The sequence below is a fragment of the Scyliorhinus torazame genome, chromosome 18 (genome assembly GCF_047496885.1).
Source record: "Scyliorhinus torazame isolate Kashiwa2021f chromosome 18, sScyTor2.1, whole genome shotgun sequence".
Classification (NCBI taxonomy): domain Eukaryota; kingdom Metazoa; phylum Chordata; class Chondrichthyes; order Carcharhiniformes; family Scyliorhinidae; genus Scyliorhinus; species Scyliorhinus torazame.
The window spans coordinates 35,371,444-35,384,867 of NC_092724.1; the positions used below are offsets into that span (position 1 = coordinate 35,371,444).

Below are 13,424 nucleotides of genomic sequence, written 5' to 3' on the forward strand. Positions count from 1 at the left end.
GGCTAGGCCGACGCCGGAGGGATTTCCGCCCCGCCAGCTGGCGGAAATGGCGTTTGTTGCCCCGCCAGCTGGCGCGGAAATGCGGCGCATGCGCGGGAGCGTCAGCGGCCGCTGTCAGTTTCCCCGCGCATGCGCGGGAGCGTCAGCGGCCGCCGAAAGTTTCCCGCGCATGCGCAGTGGGGAGAGTCTCTTCCGCCTCCGCCATGGTGGAGGCCGTAGCGGAGGCGGAAGGGAAAGAGTGCCCCCACGGCACAGGCCCGCCCGCGGATCGGTGGGCCCCGATCGCGGGCCAGGCCACCGTGGGGGCACCCCCCGGGGTCAGATCGCCCCGCGCCCCCCCCCAGGACCCCGGAGCCCGCCCACGCTGCCTGGTCCCGCCGGTAAATACCAGGTTTGATTTACGTCGGCGGGACAGGCAGTTTCTGGGCGGGACTTCGGCCCATCCGGGCCGGAGAATCCAGCGGGGGGTCCCGCCAACCGGCGCGGCTGGATTCCCGCCCCCGCCCAATCTCCGGGAGCGGAGACTTCGGCGGGGGCGGGGGCGGGATTCACGGCGGCCAACGGCCATTCTCCGACCCGGCGGGGGGTCGGAGAATGACGCCCCTGCATTGTATCATGGTCATCAGTTAGTTTTACTCTATATCATGTTAAGAAGATAGATTTTCAGCTGAAATGTTAGGATCTTGTTCCAGACATGCTGTATACCTCTTTAAGGCTGTCATCTATTTTAACCGCAGCAACAGAACAGTCAACTGCAAACATACAGACATCCACTACAGCGCAAACTGTTACATCAGCTGCTCCCTCAACAAGTACAATTGCAACAACAGCCGCACTGAGCTCCACAGAATCATTGACAACTCCAGAAGTATCGATCACAACATCTCTCACTTCAACAAGTGGTGTGTATGCGATTGCGCCCTTATCAGTTCTACCATTTCTATTTGTTCTGCCAAATCCAAGTGTAGAAACACTCAACTGAAGATTGTCAATGGAGTATAGCATATGGGTGCCCTCAATTACCCAAAAAATAATGCACAAATGTGATTTGCTCATTCGTGTTGTTTAAAAATGCCTAGGTTACATTAGTAATGGACATGTTATGGGAGATCAAAGAAGGTGATTTTTGGGCTCAACATTTTGTGTGTTTTCTGTTTTTATACACTTTCTCAGTCTATCCTATTTTCATAGCAGTAGAAGAAACATCCACTGCAGCTACTGAGACATCAACAGCAGCACAAAGCTCAAAATCAGCTGCTGCCTCAACAAGTACAACAGCGAAAACACCGAGAGTGAGCTCCACTGAAGGATCAACTACTGAAGCAACAACAGGCACTACACCACCCCTATCAACAAGTGGTGAGAAACCAAAAACACTCTTTGCACATATTCCATTCTCAGTACTGAAAAACCACTCACAGCTTGAAAGACATAAAGGCAGTATAAAAATAATATAATATTAACTTTCTTGGCTATAATTGTACATGGAACAATCTGGCGCTTATATCTCGTGGAGCTGTACATTCAGTTAATACAACGACGTTAAATGATTATGTAAAGGCCATTAGCCATAAGTGTTAACATGATATATAAAGTACAACCGTTGTGTAAAAATGATTATATATTACCCAAGCTCCCTGTTTAACTGAATGAAAGTATTACCTCTTTCAATAACAGCTGCAGAAACACCAACTACAAGCACACAGGCAGCCACAGCAGCACTGACCTCCCCATCATCTAATCCCGTAACAAGTGAAACAGCATCAACATCAACAGTGGGCTCTACTGAAGGATCAACAACTGCAGAGTCGACATACACTACGTCACGCCCATTAATAATTGGTGAGCACACAAAATCACATTTATGCAGCAATTCAACTATGCATTACTTGAAACTGCTGGAAGATGGAGGTACACAGCAAAAACCATCAGAACTTTCAGCAGCATATTGTTTCCTGCAATTGTGCAGGCTTAATGATAATTGCTGGTCTAATGTTGTCACAATTCGTACCATATTATCCAGCGGATTATCTTCCCATATACATGTAATTAAACATGTAAATAAAAAACTATGACACAAACATGAATAAAAACTTTTATCTGTTGCTCCATACCTTTTCAGTTCCCTCAAAAGTACACTTTTTAAATCACAGAGCCATCAGTCTCGACAGCAAGTACACAGACTTCCACTGAAGCAGCAACGTCTACATCAGCACCTACCTCACTAAGTACAATAGCACCAACATCTGTAGCAAGCTCCATTGAATCATCGACACCTGAAACAACGACAATGACAACATCAATCCTTTCAACAAGTGGTGTGTATGAGTGCTCTCTGCTCAGTTCTAATATTCTGAACTGTTTCATCGACTGCAAGTATAGAATCACATAATGGAACTGATGAATTTGGCAAGATTTTGGCTATCAATTTACAGAGTAGAATAATATGCAAATTCCATTTTCCGATTTCTGCATTGTGACATGGTCATCAGTTAGTTTTACTCTATAACACGTTAAGAAGATAGATTTACAGCTGAAATTTTAGGATCTTGTTCCAGACAAGCTGTATACCTCTTTAAGACTGTCATCTATTTTAACCGCAGCAACAGAACAGTCAACTGCAAACATGCAGGCTTCCACTGCAGCACAAACTGTTACATCAGCTGCTCCCTCAACAAGTACAATTGCAACAACAGCCGCACTGAGCTCCACAGAAGCATTGACAACTCCAGAAGCTTCGATCACAACATCTCTCACTTCAACCAGTGGTGAGTGTGTGATTGCTCCCTTATCAGTTCTACCATTACTATCTGTTCTGCCAATTGAGTGTAGAAACACTCAACTGAAGATTGTCAAAAGGAGTACATATCATTTATGGCTGCCCAAAATTGCCCCAAAAAGAATAATATGCAGATAAGATTTGATCATTTGAATTATTTAAAAATGCCTATCTTACATTGATAATATACATGATATGGGAGCTCAAAGAAGATGATTTTGGGGCTCAATATTTTGTATGTTTTTCAATGTTTTTATACACTTTCTAAGTCTATCACCAATTTTCATTGCAGTGGAAGAAACTCCCGCTGCAGCGACTGAGACATCCACAGCAGCACAAAGCTCAACATCAGCTTTCGTCTTAACAAGTACAACAGCGCAAACACCTGCAGTGAGCTCCTCTGAAGAATCAAGTACTGAAGCAACAACAGGCACGACACCACCCACATCAACAAGTGGTGAGTAACCAAAAACACTCTTTGCACTTTTCCACTCTCAGTCCTGAGAAACTACTCATAGTTAGCAACACATAAATGCAGTAAAAAAATGATATAATATTATCTTGTTGGCTCTAATTTTACATGGAACAATCTGGTGCTCATATCCCGTGAAGCTGTACATTCAGTTACAACAAAGCTATGTTAAATGATTCTGTACACCCCATGATACAAGAGTATTAACATGATATGAAGTACAAATGTTGTGGAAAAATGATAATATATGACCAATGCTCCCTGTTTAACTGAATAAAATCATTCCCTCTTTCAATAATAGCGGCAGAAACATCAACTCCAAGCACACAGACAACCACAGCAGCACTGACCTCCCCATCATCTACTCCTGCAACAAGTCAAACTGCACCAACATCGTCAGTGGGTCCGACTGAAGGATCAACAACTGAAGAGTCGACATACACTACGTCACTCCCATCAACAAGTGGTGAGAACACAAAATCACACTTATGCAGCAATTCAAATATTAATCATTTGTAACTGCGGGAAGATGGAAGTACATAGCAAAAACCATAAGAAGATTTCTTGTTGCTTCCAATAATTGAACTGGCTAAATGAGATGGAAAACACAATTGGTGCTCTAATGCGGCCACAATTTGAGGCTATTTTATCCAGCTCATTATCTTCTGATATACATGCGATTTGACAAAAACTAGGACACAAACATAAATAAAAACATTTATATATTGATCTATGCCTTTCCAGTTCCCTCAAAAGCAATGTACACTTTTTAAATCACAGAGCCATCAGTATCGGCAGCAAGTACACAAACTTCCACTGAAGCAGCAACATCTACATCAGCACCTCCCTCACCAAGTACAACAGCACCAACATCTGGGGCAAGTTCCATTGAATCAACGACAATGACAACATCAATACAGTCAACAAGTGGTGAGTATGAGTGGTCTCAGCTCAGTTCTAATATTCTGATCTGTTTTACTGACTGCAAGTATAAAACCACATCATGGAAATTTAACAAAAGAATTAAGCATGATTTTGGCTATCAATTTACAGAGTAGAATAAAACGCAAATTCCATTTTCTGATTTCTGCATTGTAACAAGGCCATTAGTTAGTAGCACTCTATATCATGTTAAAAAGATAGAGTTTCAGCTGTAATGTTCGCATCTTGTTCCAGACATGCTGTTTACCTCTTTAAGGCTGTCATCTATTTTAACCGCAGCATCAGAACAGTCGACTGCAAACATACAGACTTCCACGACAGCACAAACTGTTACATCAGCTGCTCCCTCAACAAGTACAATTGCAACAACAGCCACTGTGAGCTCCACAGAAGCATTGACAGCTACAGCATCATCGATCACAACATTTCTCACTTCAACAAGTGGTGTGTATATGAGTGCTCCCTTATCAGTTCGACCATTTCTATTTGTTATGCCAAATCCAGGTGTAGAAACACTCAACTGAACATTGTCAAAGGAGTACATAGTATATGGCTGCCCAAAATTGCCCCCAAAAGAATAATGTGCAGATGAGATTTCATCGTTCGAATTATTTTAAAATGCCTATCTTACATTAGAAATATTACATGATATGGAAGCTCAAAGAAGATGATTTTTGGGCTCAACATTTTGAGTGTTTTTCTATGTTTTTTACACACTTTCTAAGTCTGTCTCTTATTTTTATAGCAGTCGAAGAAACTTCCGCTGCAGCTACTGAGACATCCACAGCAGCACAAAGCTCAACATCAGCTTCCGTCTCAACAAGTACAACAGCGCAAACACCTACAGTGAGCTCCACTGAAGCATTAACTACTGAAGCAACAACAGGCACTACACCACCCCCATCAACAAATGGTGAGTAATCGAAAATACTCTTTGCAATCATCCCATTCTCAGTCCTGAAAATCTACTCATAGTTAGAAACACATGAAGGCAGTATAAAAATAATATATTATTATGTTCTTGGCTGTAATTATACATGGAAAAATCTAGTGCTCATCTCTGCCATGGAGGAAATAGCACAGTGATGTTTACACTGGGCTAATAATCCAGAAACCCCAAGTAATTCTCTGGTGACTCTGGTTCAAATACCACTACTGCAGGTGGGGAAATTTGAATTTAATTTTGAAAAGTCTAGAATTCAAAGTCAAAAGATGACCACAAAATGATTGTCCGAAAAACCCATCTTTTTCAATAATATCTGTCAGGGAAGGGAATATGTTGTCCTCACCTGGTCTGACCTACATGTGACTCCAGACACAAAGCAATGTGGTTAACTCTTAAATGTCCCTTCATGGGATGGGCAGTGAATGCTGGCACAGCCTGCGATGCCCACGTCCAGGAACAAATAATAAAATAAATTCTTGCAGCTGTACGTCAGTAATTAACAAAGCCACATTAAATTATTTAATGAAGCCCATTAGACATCAGTGTGAACAAGTCATAAAGGACATGCGGTGTGGAAAAATTAGAATATATTATTCATGCTCCCTATTTAACTGACTAAAATCATTACCTCTTTAAATAATAGCGGCAGAATCATCCACTACAAGCACACAGATAACCACAGCAGCACTGACCTCCCCATCATCTACTCCCGCAACAAGTGAAACAGCTTCAACATCAACAGTGGGCTCTACTGAAGGATCAACAACTGCAGAGTCGACATACACTACGTCACTCTCATCAACAAGTGGTGAGCACACAAAATCACACTTATGCAGCAATTCAAATATTAATCATTTGAAAGTGTTGGAAGATGGAAGTAAATAGCAATTACGATTTTAAACGTCTGGAATTCAAAGTCATAAGATGACCACAAAACAATTGTCTGAAAAAACCATCTGGTTCAATAATATCCGTCAGGGTAGGAAATATGCCACCCTCATGTGGTCTGACCTACATGTGACTCCAGACAAGAGTTGGAAGATCGAAGTATATAGCAAAAACCATCAGGAGATTTCAGCAGTATATTGTTTCCTATAATTGCACCGGATAAATGATATGTAAAATACAATTGGTGGCCATTGTAGTCAAAATACTCGGCTATTTTATTAGCTATAATCATAATCTATATTACTGCAACAAGCAGGCTTACATTATTACGGCAATGACGTTACTGTGAAAATCCCCTCGTCGCCACGCTCCGGCACCTGATCGGGTACACTGAGGGAAAATTCAGAAGGTCCAATTCACTTAACAAGCACGTCTTTTGGGACTCATTATATTTCCGTATACATGTCATTTCACTAAACACTATAAGAGAAATATGCCTAAAAACAATTATATATTGATACATCCTTTCCTGTTCCCTCAATAAGAATGTACACTTTTTAAATCACAGAGCCACCAGTATCGACAACAAATACACAGACTTCCACTGCAGCACCAACATCTATATCAGCACCTCCCTCACCAAGTACAATATCACTAACATCGGAAGCAAGCTCCATTGAATCATCGACACCTGAAGCAACAACCATAACAACATCAATAAGTTCAACAAGTGGTGAGTCTGAGTGCTCTCTGTTCAGTTCTAATATTCTGAACTGTTTCACCGACTGCAAGTCTAAAAACACATAATTGAAATTTAACGGACGAATATGGCATGATTTGGGCTATCAATTTGCAGAGTAGAATAATATGCAAATTCCATTTTCTGATTTCTGCATTGTAACATGGGTCATTAGTTAGTTGTTCTCTATATCATGTTATGAAGATAGATTTTCTGCTATAATGTTAGGGTCTTTTTCCAGACATGCTGTATACCTCTTTAAGGCTGTCATCTATTTTAACCGTAGCAACAGAACAGTCGACTCCAATCATACAGACATCCAGTGCAGCACAAACTGTTACATCAGCTGCTCCCTCAACAAGTACAATTGCAACAACAACCGCACTGAGCTCCACAGAAGCATTGACGACTCCAGAAGCATCAATCACAACATCTCTCACTTCAACCAGTGGTGAATATGCAATTGCTCCCTTATCAGTTCTGCCATTTCTATTTGTTATGACAAATCCAAGTGTAGAAACACTCAACTGAAGATTGTCAAGGAGTACATAGCATAGGGCTGCCCAGAATTGCCCAAAAAAGAATAATGCGCAGATGAGATTTGATCATCCGATTTATTTTAAAATGCTTATCATGCATTAGTAATATACATGATACGGGAGTTCAAAGAAGATGAATTTTGGGCTCAACATTTTGTGTGGTTTTTTTATGCCTTTTATGCACTTTCTAAGTCTGTCACCTATATTCATAGTAGTAGAAGAAACTTCCGCTGCAGCTACAGAGACATCCACAGCAGCACAAAGTTCGACATCAGCGTCCGTCTCAACAAGTACAACAATGCAAACACCTACAGTGAGCACCACTGAAGCACCAACGACTGAAGCAGCAACAGGCACGACACCACCTCCATCAACAAGTGGTGAGAAAGCGAAAGCACTCTTTGCACCTATTCCATTCTCAGTGCTGAAAAACTACTTGCAGTTAGAAACACATAAAGGCAGTATAAAAATAAAATTAAACTAACTTGATGGCTCTAATTACACATGGAACAATCTGGTGCTCATATCTCGTGGCGCTGTACATGCAGATAAAACAAAGCCATATTAAATGACTCTGCATATCCCATGATACATGAGTCTTAACATGATATAAAGTACAACCGTCGTGGAAAAATGATAATATATTACCCATGCTTCCTGTTTACTGAAGGATCAACAACTGAAGAGTCGACATACAATACGTCACTCCCATCAACAAGTGGTGAGCACACAAAATCACACTTATGCAGCAGTTCAAACACTAATCATTTGAAACTGCTGGAAGATGGAAGTACATAGCAAAAACCATCAGAAGATTTTAGCAGTATGTTGTTTCCGTTAATTGCACAGGGTTAATGAGATGTAAAACACAATTGGTGGCCGAATGTTGTCACAATTCTGGGCTATTTTATGAAGCTGATTATAGTCCATATACATGTCATTTCACAAAAAGTATAACACAAATATGAATAATATCTTTTATATTTTAATCCATCCTTTCTAGTTCCCTCAATAACAAAGTGCACTTTCTAAATCACAGAGCCATCTGTAGCGACAGCACAGACTTCCACTGCAGCACCAACATCTACATCAGCACCTACCACACCAAGTACAATAGCACCAACATCTGGAGCAAGCGCTATTGAATCATCGACAACTGAAGAAACCACAATAACAACATCACTCCTTTCCAGTGAGTATTATTGCTCTCCATTCTATTGTAATATTCTGAATTAATTCACCTGCTGCAACTTTAAAAACACATAATGGAAATGTAACAACAATGAGAGTCTTTATATCAGCTATCATAATGTGGAATAATGTGCAACTGCCTTTTGACCATTGCTGCCTTGCCGCCTGGCCATGTTAATTAGCCAACAATATATGAAACTATGAAGGCGACCTCCTCATCGCCTAGAATGCTGCTCCATGCCTGCATATCTCATTACGGCTGTCCTCTATTTCAGTAACAGCAACAGAACATTTCACTGCAAATATGGAGACATCCACTGTCGCACAAACCTCCACACCAGCTCTTCCCTCAACAAGTACATTAGCACCAACAACTACAGGAACCTCCCTTGAAGCATCAACGACAATGACGACCTCCCTCCTCTCAACAAGTAATGAGTTTGCGAGTGCTCTTTTATCAGTTGTAAATTTCTGAATCTTTTCAATCTACTGTCAAGTTAGAAGTACAGAATGGAAAGATAGCCCATGATTGTGTTGGCTCTAGAATGTAGGTTCAAATGTGTCCCTACATTTGAACCAGAAGCTGTGGGTTCAATTCCCGCTCAAGGACTTATTGGTAATGGAAGGATAATCATATTGCCGATCGAGCTCCAATTTAAGCAGGGCTGGTATATGCTCCATTATTAAATCTCAATACGTCACCCTGTGTTAACATCAGAATTTCACCCCATACCCAGCTAAAGCAGCAGCTTCATACTTTGAAGGCAAAAGAATAGGATGATAGGATATGAACATTTGTGTAACAATGTAGGGGCAGCACGGTAGCACAAGTGATTATCACTGTGGCTTCACAGCGCCAGGGTCCCAGGTTCGATTCCCCGCTGGGTCACTGTCTGTGCGGAGTTTGCACGTTCTCCCCGTGTCCGCGTGGGTTTCCTCCGGGTGCTCCGGTTTCCTCCCACAGTCCAAAGACGTGCAGGTTAGGTGGATTGGCCATGCTAAATTACCCGTAGTGTCCATAAAGGTTGGGAGGGGTTATTGGGTTGCGGGGATAAGGTGGAAGTGAGGGATTAATGTGGGTCGGTGCAGACTCGATGGGCCGAATGGCCTCCTTCTGCACTGTATGTTCTATGTACTGTCTATGTACTGAATGTTCTCTTTCGTGCAACAGAAACATCGACACCATCAGGCAGAGAAACTCCTTCTACAGCTATTCAAACCTCAACAAGCTCAGCTGTGCCCGTGACTACCAATGAAGCATTTACAACAGGAACAACCAGCCTAATGACAGGTACACGCAGCAACAACAATGAGCTGCATATTTATGCAGGGGAGTTCTATCAATTATTTTGATCTTTGTCTAAGAAGTGTTTTTGTACCATCAATTGAAATAGTTTCCACGTCTGTAAGTTGGAATATCTCTGATGTTTGGAAATATAGAGAGGTGGAAGCAGATCTCACCCTCATGCATATTCTGGGCAGTGATTTACAGGAATGCATCATTCAGCCGCACCATTAACCTGATTGGACTTTGGTCACATATTGACTGCCAGGTTGCAGTAGGGTTGGGTCAGTGGGTTGCAGATGGAAGCTAATGAAATTTCAAACAGAATTAATCAGCAGATTCCACCCAGATGCAATGTATCATATAGATAATACAACTATTGGAAAATCAAAGAAATCTGAGGTTATGGCTGTACAGGAAGCTAAATTGATGGGATACTTCGTGTGTGGCTTCTCCAGCCTGTTCAATTTCTGTAATTTGAGGCATCAGGCAGATCTCCTTGGAAAGCCAATAATGTACTCTACTGATAATAGTGAGCTTTTCAGTCATCAATATTGTTTCAGAGTAAAATTAACATCGACCTCCGGAATCTGCACATGTACAGTTAAACATGAAAATGTGGAAGCTGCTGTCAATTATATTCTTTTCCTTCATCGGCTGTCTTGCAGCTGTTTTTGCTGATGGATCTGCAACAAAATCACTGTTGTAAACATGGGTTAGGTGCTACTAAAGTTGTGACAAATGCTGATGACATATTCAAGTCTATTTCAATCAGAAGTAACTATGTTTTCAATGCATTAGTACGCCAGAATTATTTCTGAACATCCTCTCTGACCGTCAAAAAAAATATCATTTCAGGGTGAACTTATCATTCCTTAGAAGAAAAATAATGTTGCAGACTTTTTAAAATTAAATGTTTTGCTCTTTTCCGTCTTGCTCCTAAAAAACACACTTTATTTCAGTTTCTGAACAATGATTTAAATTTAATAAATGCTTCCTGTTTATTATTTCCTGCTTTGCCTTCTATGAAGATACTCCAATTTCATTGGTTAGCAGATTTCCTACTCGATTGAGAGTTTACAAAATTCAAGCCACCAATGGAAGAGTAAGAATTTCTGCTGGCAAGGTCATTAGAAGTCTCTGGGCAACTGAACAGAGGTGGACAGCCAAAGCTGTTCCTTCACCAGTCTCAAATAAATCTGAGCTAATAACTTGTCATCCTTACTTGAAAATATGTAGATTTTTTGACCTTAATTATTTTTGCATCTTTTGTTTTTATAGTGGAACCCCCAATTGTTCCTGTAACAGTCAATCCAAATCTAGGGACACAGGCAAAAGAGTTTAATGTAACCTTCACTGTGCTCACACTGTCATTCACATCAAGTCTGCAAAATCTCAGTTCGCCGTTGTATATAGCAAACTCAAGCAAAATCCGTGAAGAGGTATGGTTGTCCAAGTAATTTTGAAAGAAAATATTCGCTTTCAATGTATTTTTCGTACTAAAATGCAACATTTTAATTCCTTACAGCTCAATAATCTGTTTGGCAATAGCAATGTCAAGTCAAAATTCATAAATTGTCAGTCTGTGTCTTTCAGGTAAGAAATTAACATTATTCCGAACAGTCCAAGTTAAACTGAATCCACAACTGAATTTTTATGTTGATGTTCCAGTGACCAGGTTTTAAAAAGTTAAATAAAATTTGAAAAGTGTTAGAAAATGATTTTCTCAATGTCATGGATTGATGAGGTCATTGTCAAACTGCATCGTTGCAAACCCCACATACCCAATCTTCCACCATTTCATGATTCCATGACCTTCCCCACAAAGCGGAAGTCACTTCAAAACTCTGACTGTGAAATATGTCCGCACTCTTGGCTCGGAGAAAATGGTTTTGCCTCAGGTATTGAATAATGTAGCCGTAGATGAACAGGGAGGCTGCAGGTAGCCCTCCTTCCCATTGTGAAACAATAAGGCAGAGAAAACCACAGTTTTCAGTTTGAAAGACCAACTCCAATGCACTAGCTATTTGTTACTTTATCTGTGACAACAAAATGAGATAAGACACTATGGCCAGAATTTGACGTGTTCCCCATTCCCCACCTTTCCCAAGTGGGGTAGGTGTGTGGGAACACGGCGGTGCTGCCAAGTTGGCAAAATAACTTGGGTTCCATATTTGCAGCATCACACCTATTTCTATTGATATTTAATGAACTGTGGGAGATAGTTAACAGCCTGCTTGCCCATAGGCCAATTAGACCATTCTAAACATCCAAATACACAATTAAGGGCTTCTTCCTCCCAACAATGGTATATTACCAGTGGTTTGCGGTGCCCAGGACACTTGGCGAGGTCACTTCGTAAAGCTTAGCAGATATCAACCACAGGGTGAGAGTGGTGGCTCCTAATCAGGTACCCTGTGCCCAACAAAATCTTTCCTGACGTACTCTGCTCCACCATGTGAGTGACACAACCACCCTCCCAAACCCAGCTGCCACCCCCCTTGTGGGGTACTTTGTAAGACCCTTTACCTTGTCAACAGGTTAATTTATCTTTACTCTGGGTAAAACTGTCACAACAATTTGGATGAAATTTCACCAAGGTAATAAACATTTATTAAACCATGAATCAATGATAAATACTGACTACAATGCAGGTTGATTAGGTAATTTGTGTGACAAACCCTGACGCGGTTGTAATCCAATAACAAAACCTTCTGTGTATGTCTTTTGAGCAACTCACAAAATTGTTCCAACCACTGCAGATATTTCTTTGCACCATAGAAACCCTACAGTGCAGAAGGAGGACCAATGAGTAGGCACTGACCTTCCGAAAGAAGCCTCTACCTAGGCCCAATTCCCCGCCATATCCCCGTAACCCCACCTAACGTTTAGGGGCAATTTAGCAAGGCCAATTCACTTAATCTGCACATCTTTGACTGTGGAGGAAACGGGAGCACCCGGAGGAAACCCACGAGGCCTAGTCAGCTTTCATTGTCAATATGGTGCAGGTTAATGCAGAAATCCTACATTTGCTGCTTGTGATCCACTGCTCTGCCAGTTCAGGGAAAATGAAGCTTCGATGAGGATCCACCAACACCAGACCCACCACCCCCTCACCCCCAACACAAAGCTCACTCCCACCCCCACCCCATCCACCCAGTGCCAGCAATCACTGAAATCATTTGATTTGCCGACATTTCCCATTTTCCACTCTGACATTACTGTGAGCCATCACCAGAAGGTTAAGCCTTTATTCAACAAGGAGTCAATATCAGTACTCAATGTTTCTAACTTAAATCCATGTGAATGTCACAATCTATATTTTATTCTCAGCAATGTATTTTGAGAGTGATTTGATTGTACATGTTATTCATTTCCTGCTTGGCTGTCTATGACAATTCTTGAATGTAATTGTTTTTTGGGCTACCTGGAGCTGGTTTAGCACTCTGGGCTAAATCGCTGGCTTGTTAAGCAAAACAAGGCCAGCATCGTAGGTTCAATTCCCGTACCAGCCTCCCTGAACAGGCGCCGGAATGTGGCGGCTAGGGGCTTTTCACGGTAACTTCATTGAAGCCGACTTGTGACATTAAGCGATTATTATTATTATTACCTGGGAGTGATACTGTTGCAGTCTCGCACTGGC

At 41.5% G+C, this 13,424-nt stretch overlaps 1 protein-coding gene across 1 annotated transcript in view; it reads left to right on the forward strand.

The window, feature by feature from the left end:
• The first annotated feature begins 1,091 nt into the window (after positions 1–1,091).
• LOC140395776 (uncharacterized) overlaps positions 1,092–13,424 on the forward strand; it is a 187,344-nt gene continuing 175,011 nt past the window's right edge. The window contains exons 1-7 of the mRNA XM_072483934.1: positions 1,092–1,359; positions 1,678–1,911; positions 2,154–2,318; positions 2,604–2,768; positions 3,072–3,236; positions 3,553–3,717; positions 4,032–4,181. Of these exons, the coding sequence (XP_072340035.1) occupies positions 1,092–1,359; positions 1,678–1,911; positions 2,154–2,318; positions 2,604–2,768; positions 3,072–3,236; positions 3,553–3,717; positions 4,032–4,181 (1,312 nt within the window). The remainder of the gene's footprint in view (positions 1,360–1,677; positions 1,912–2,153; positions 2,319–2,603; positions 2,769–3,071; positions 3,237–3,552; positions 3,718–4,031; positions 4,182–13,424) is intronic.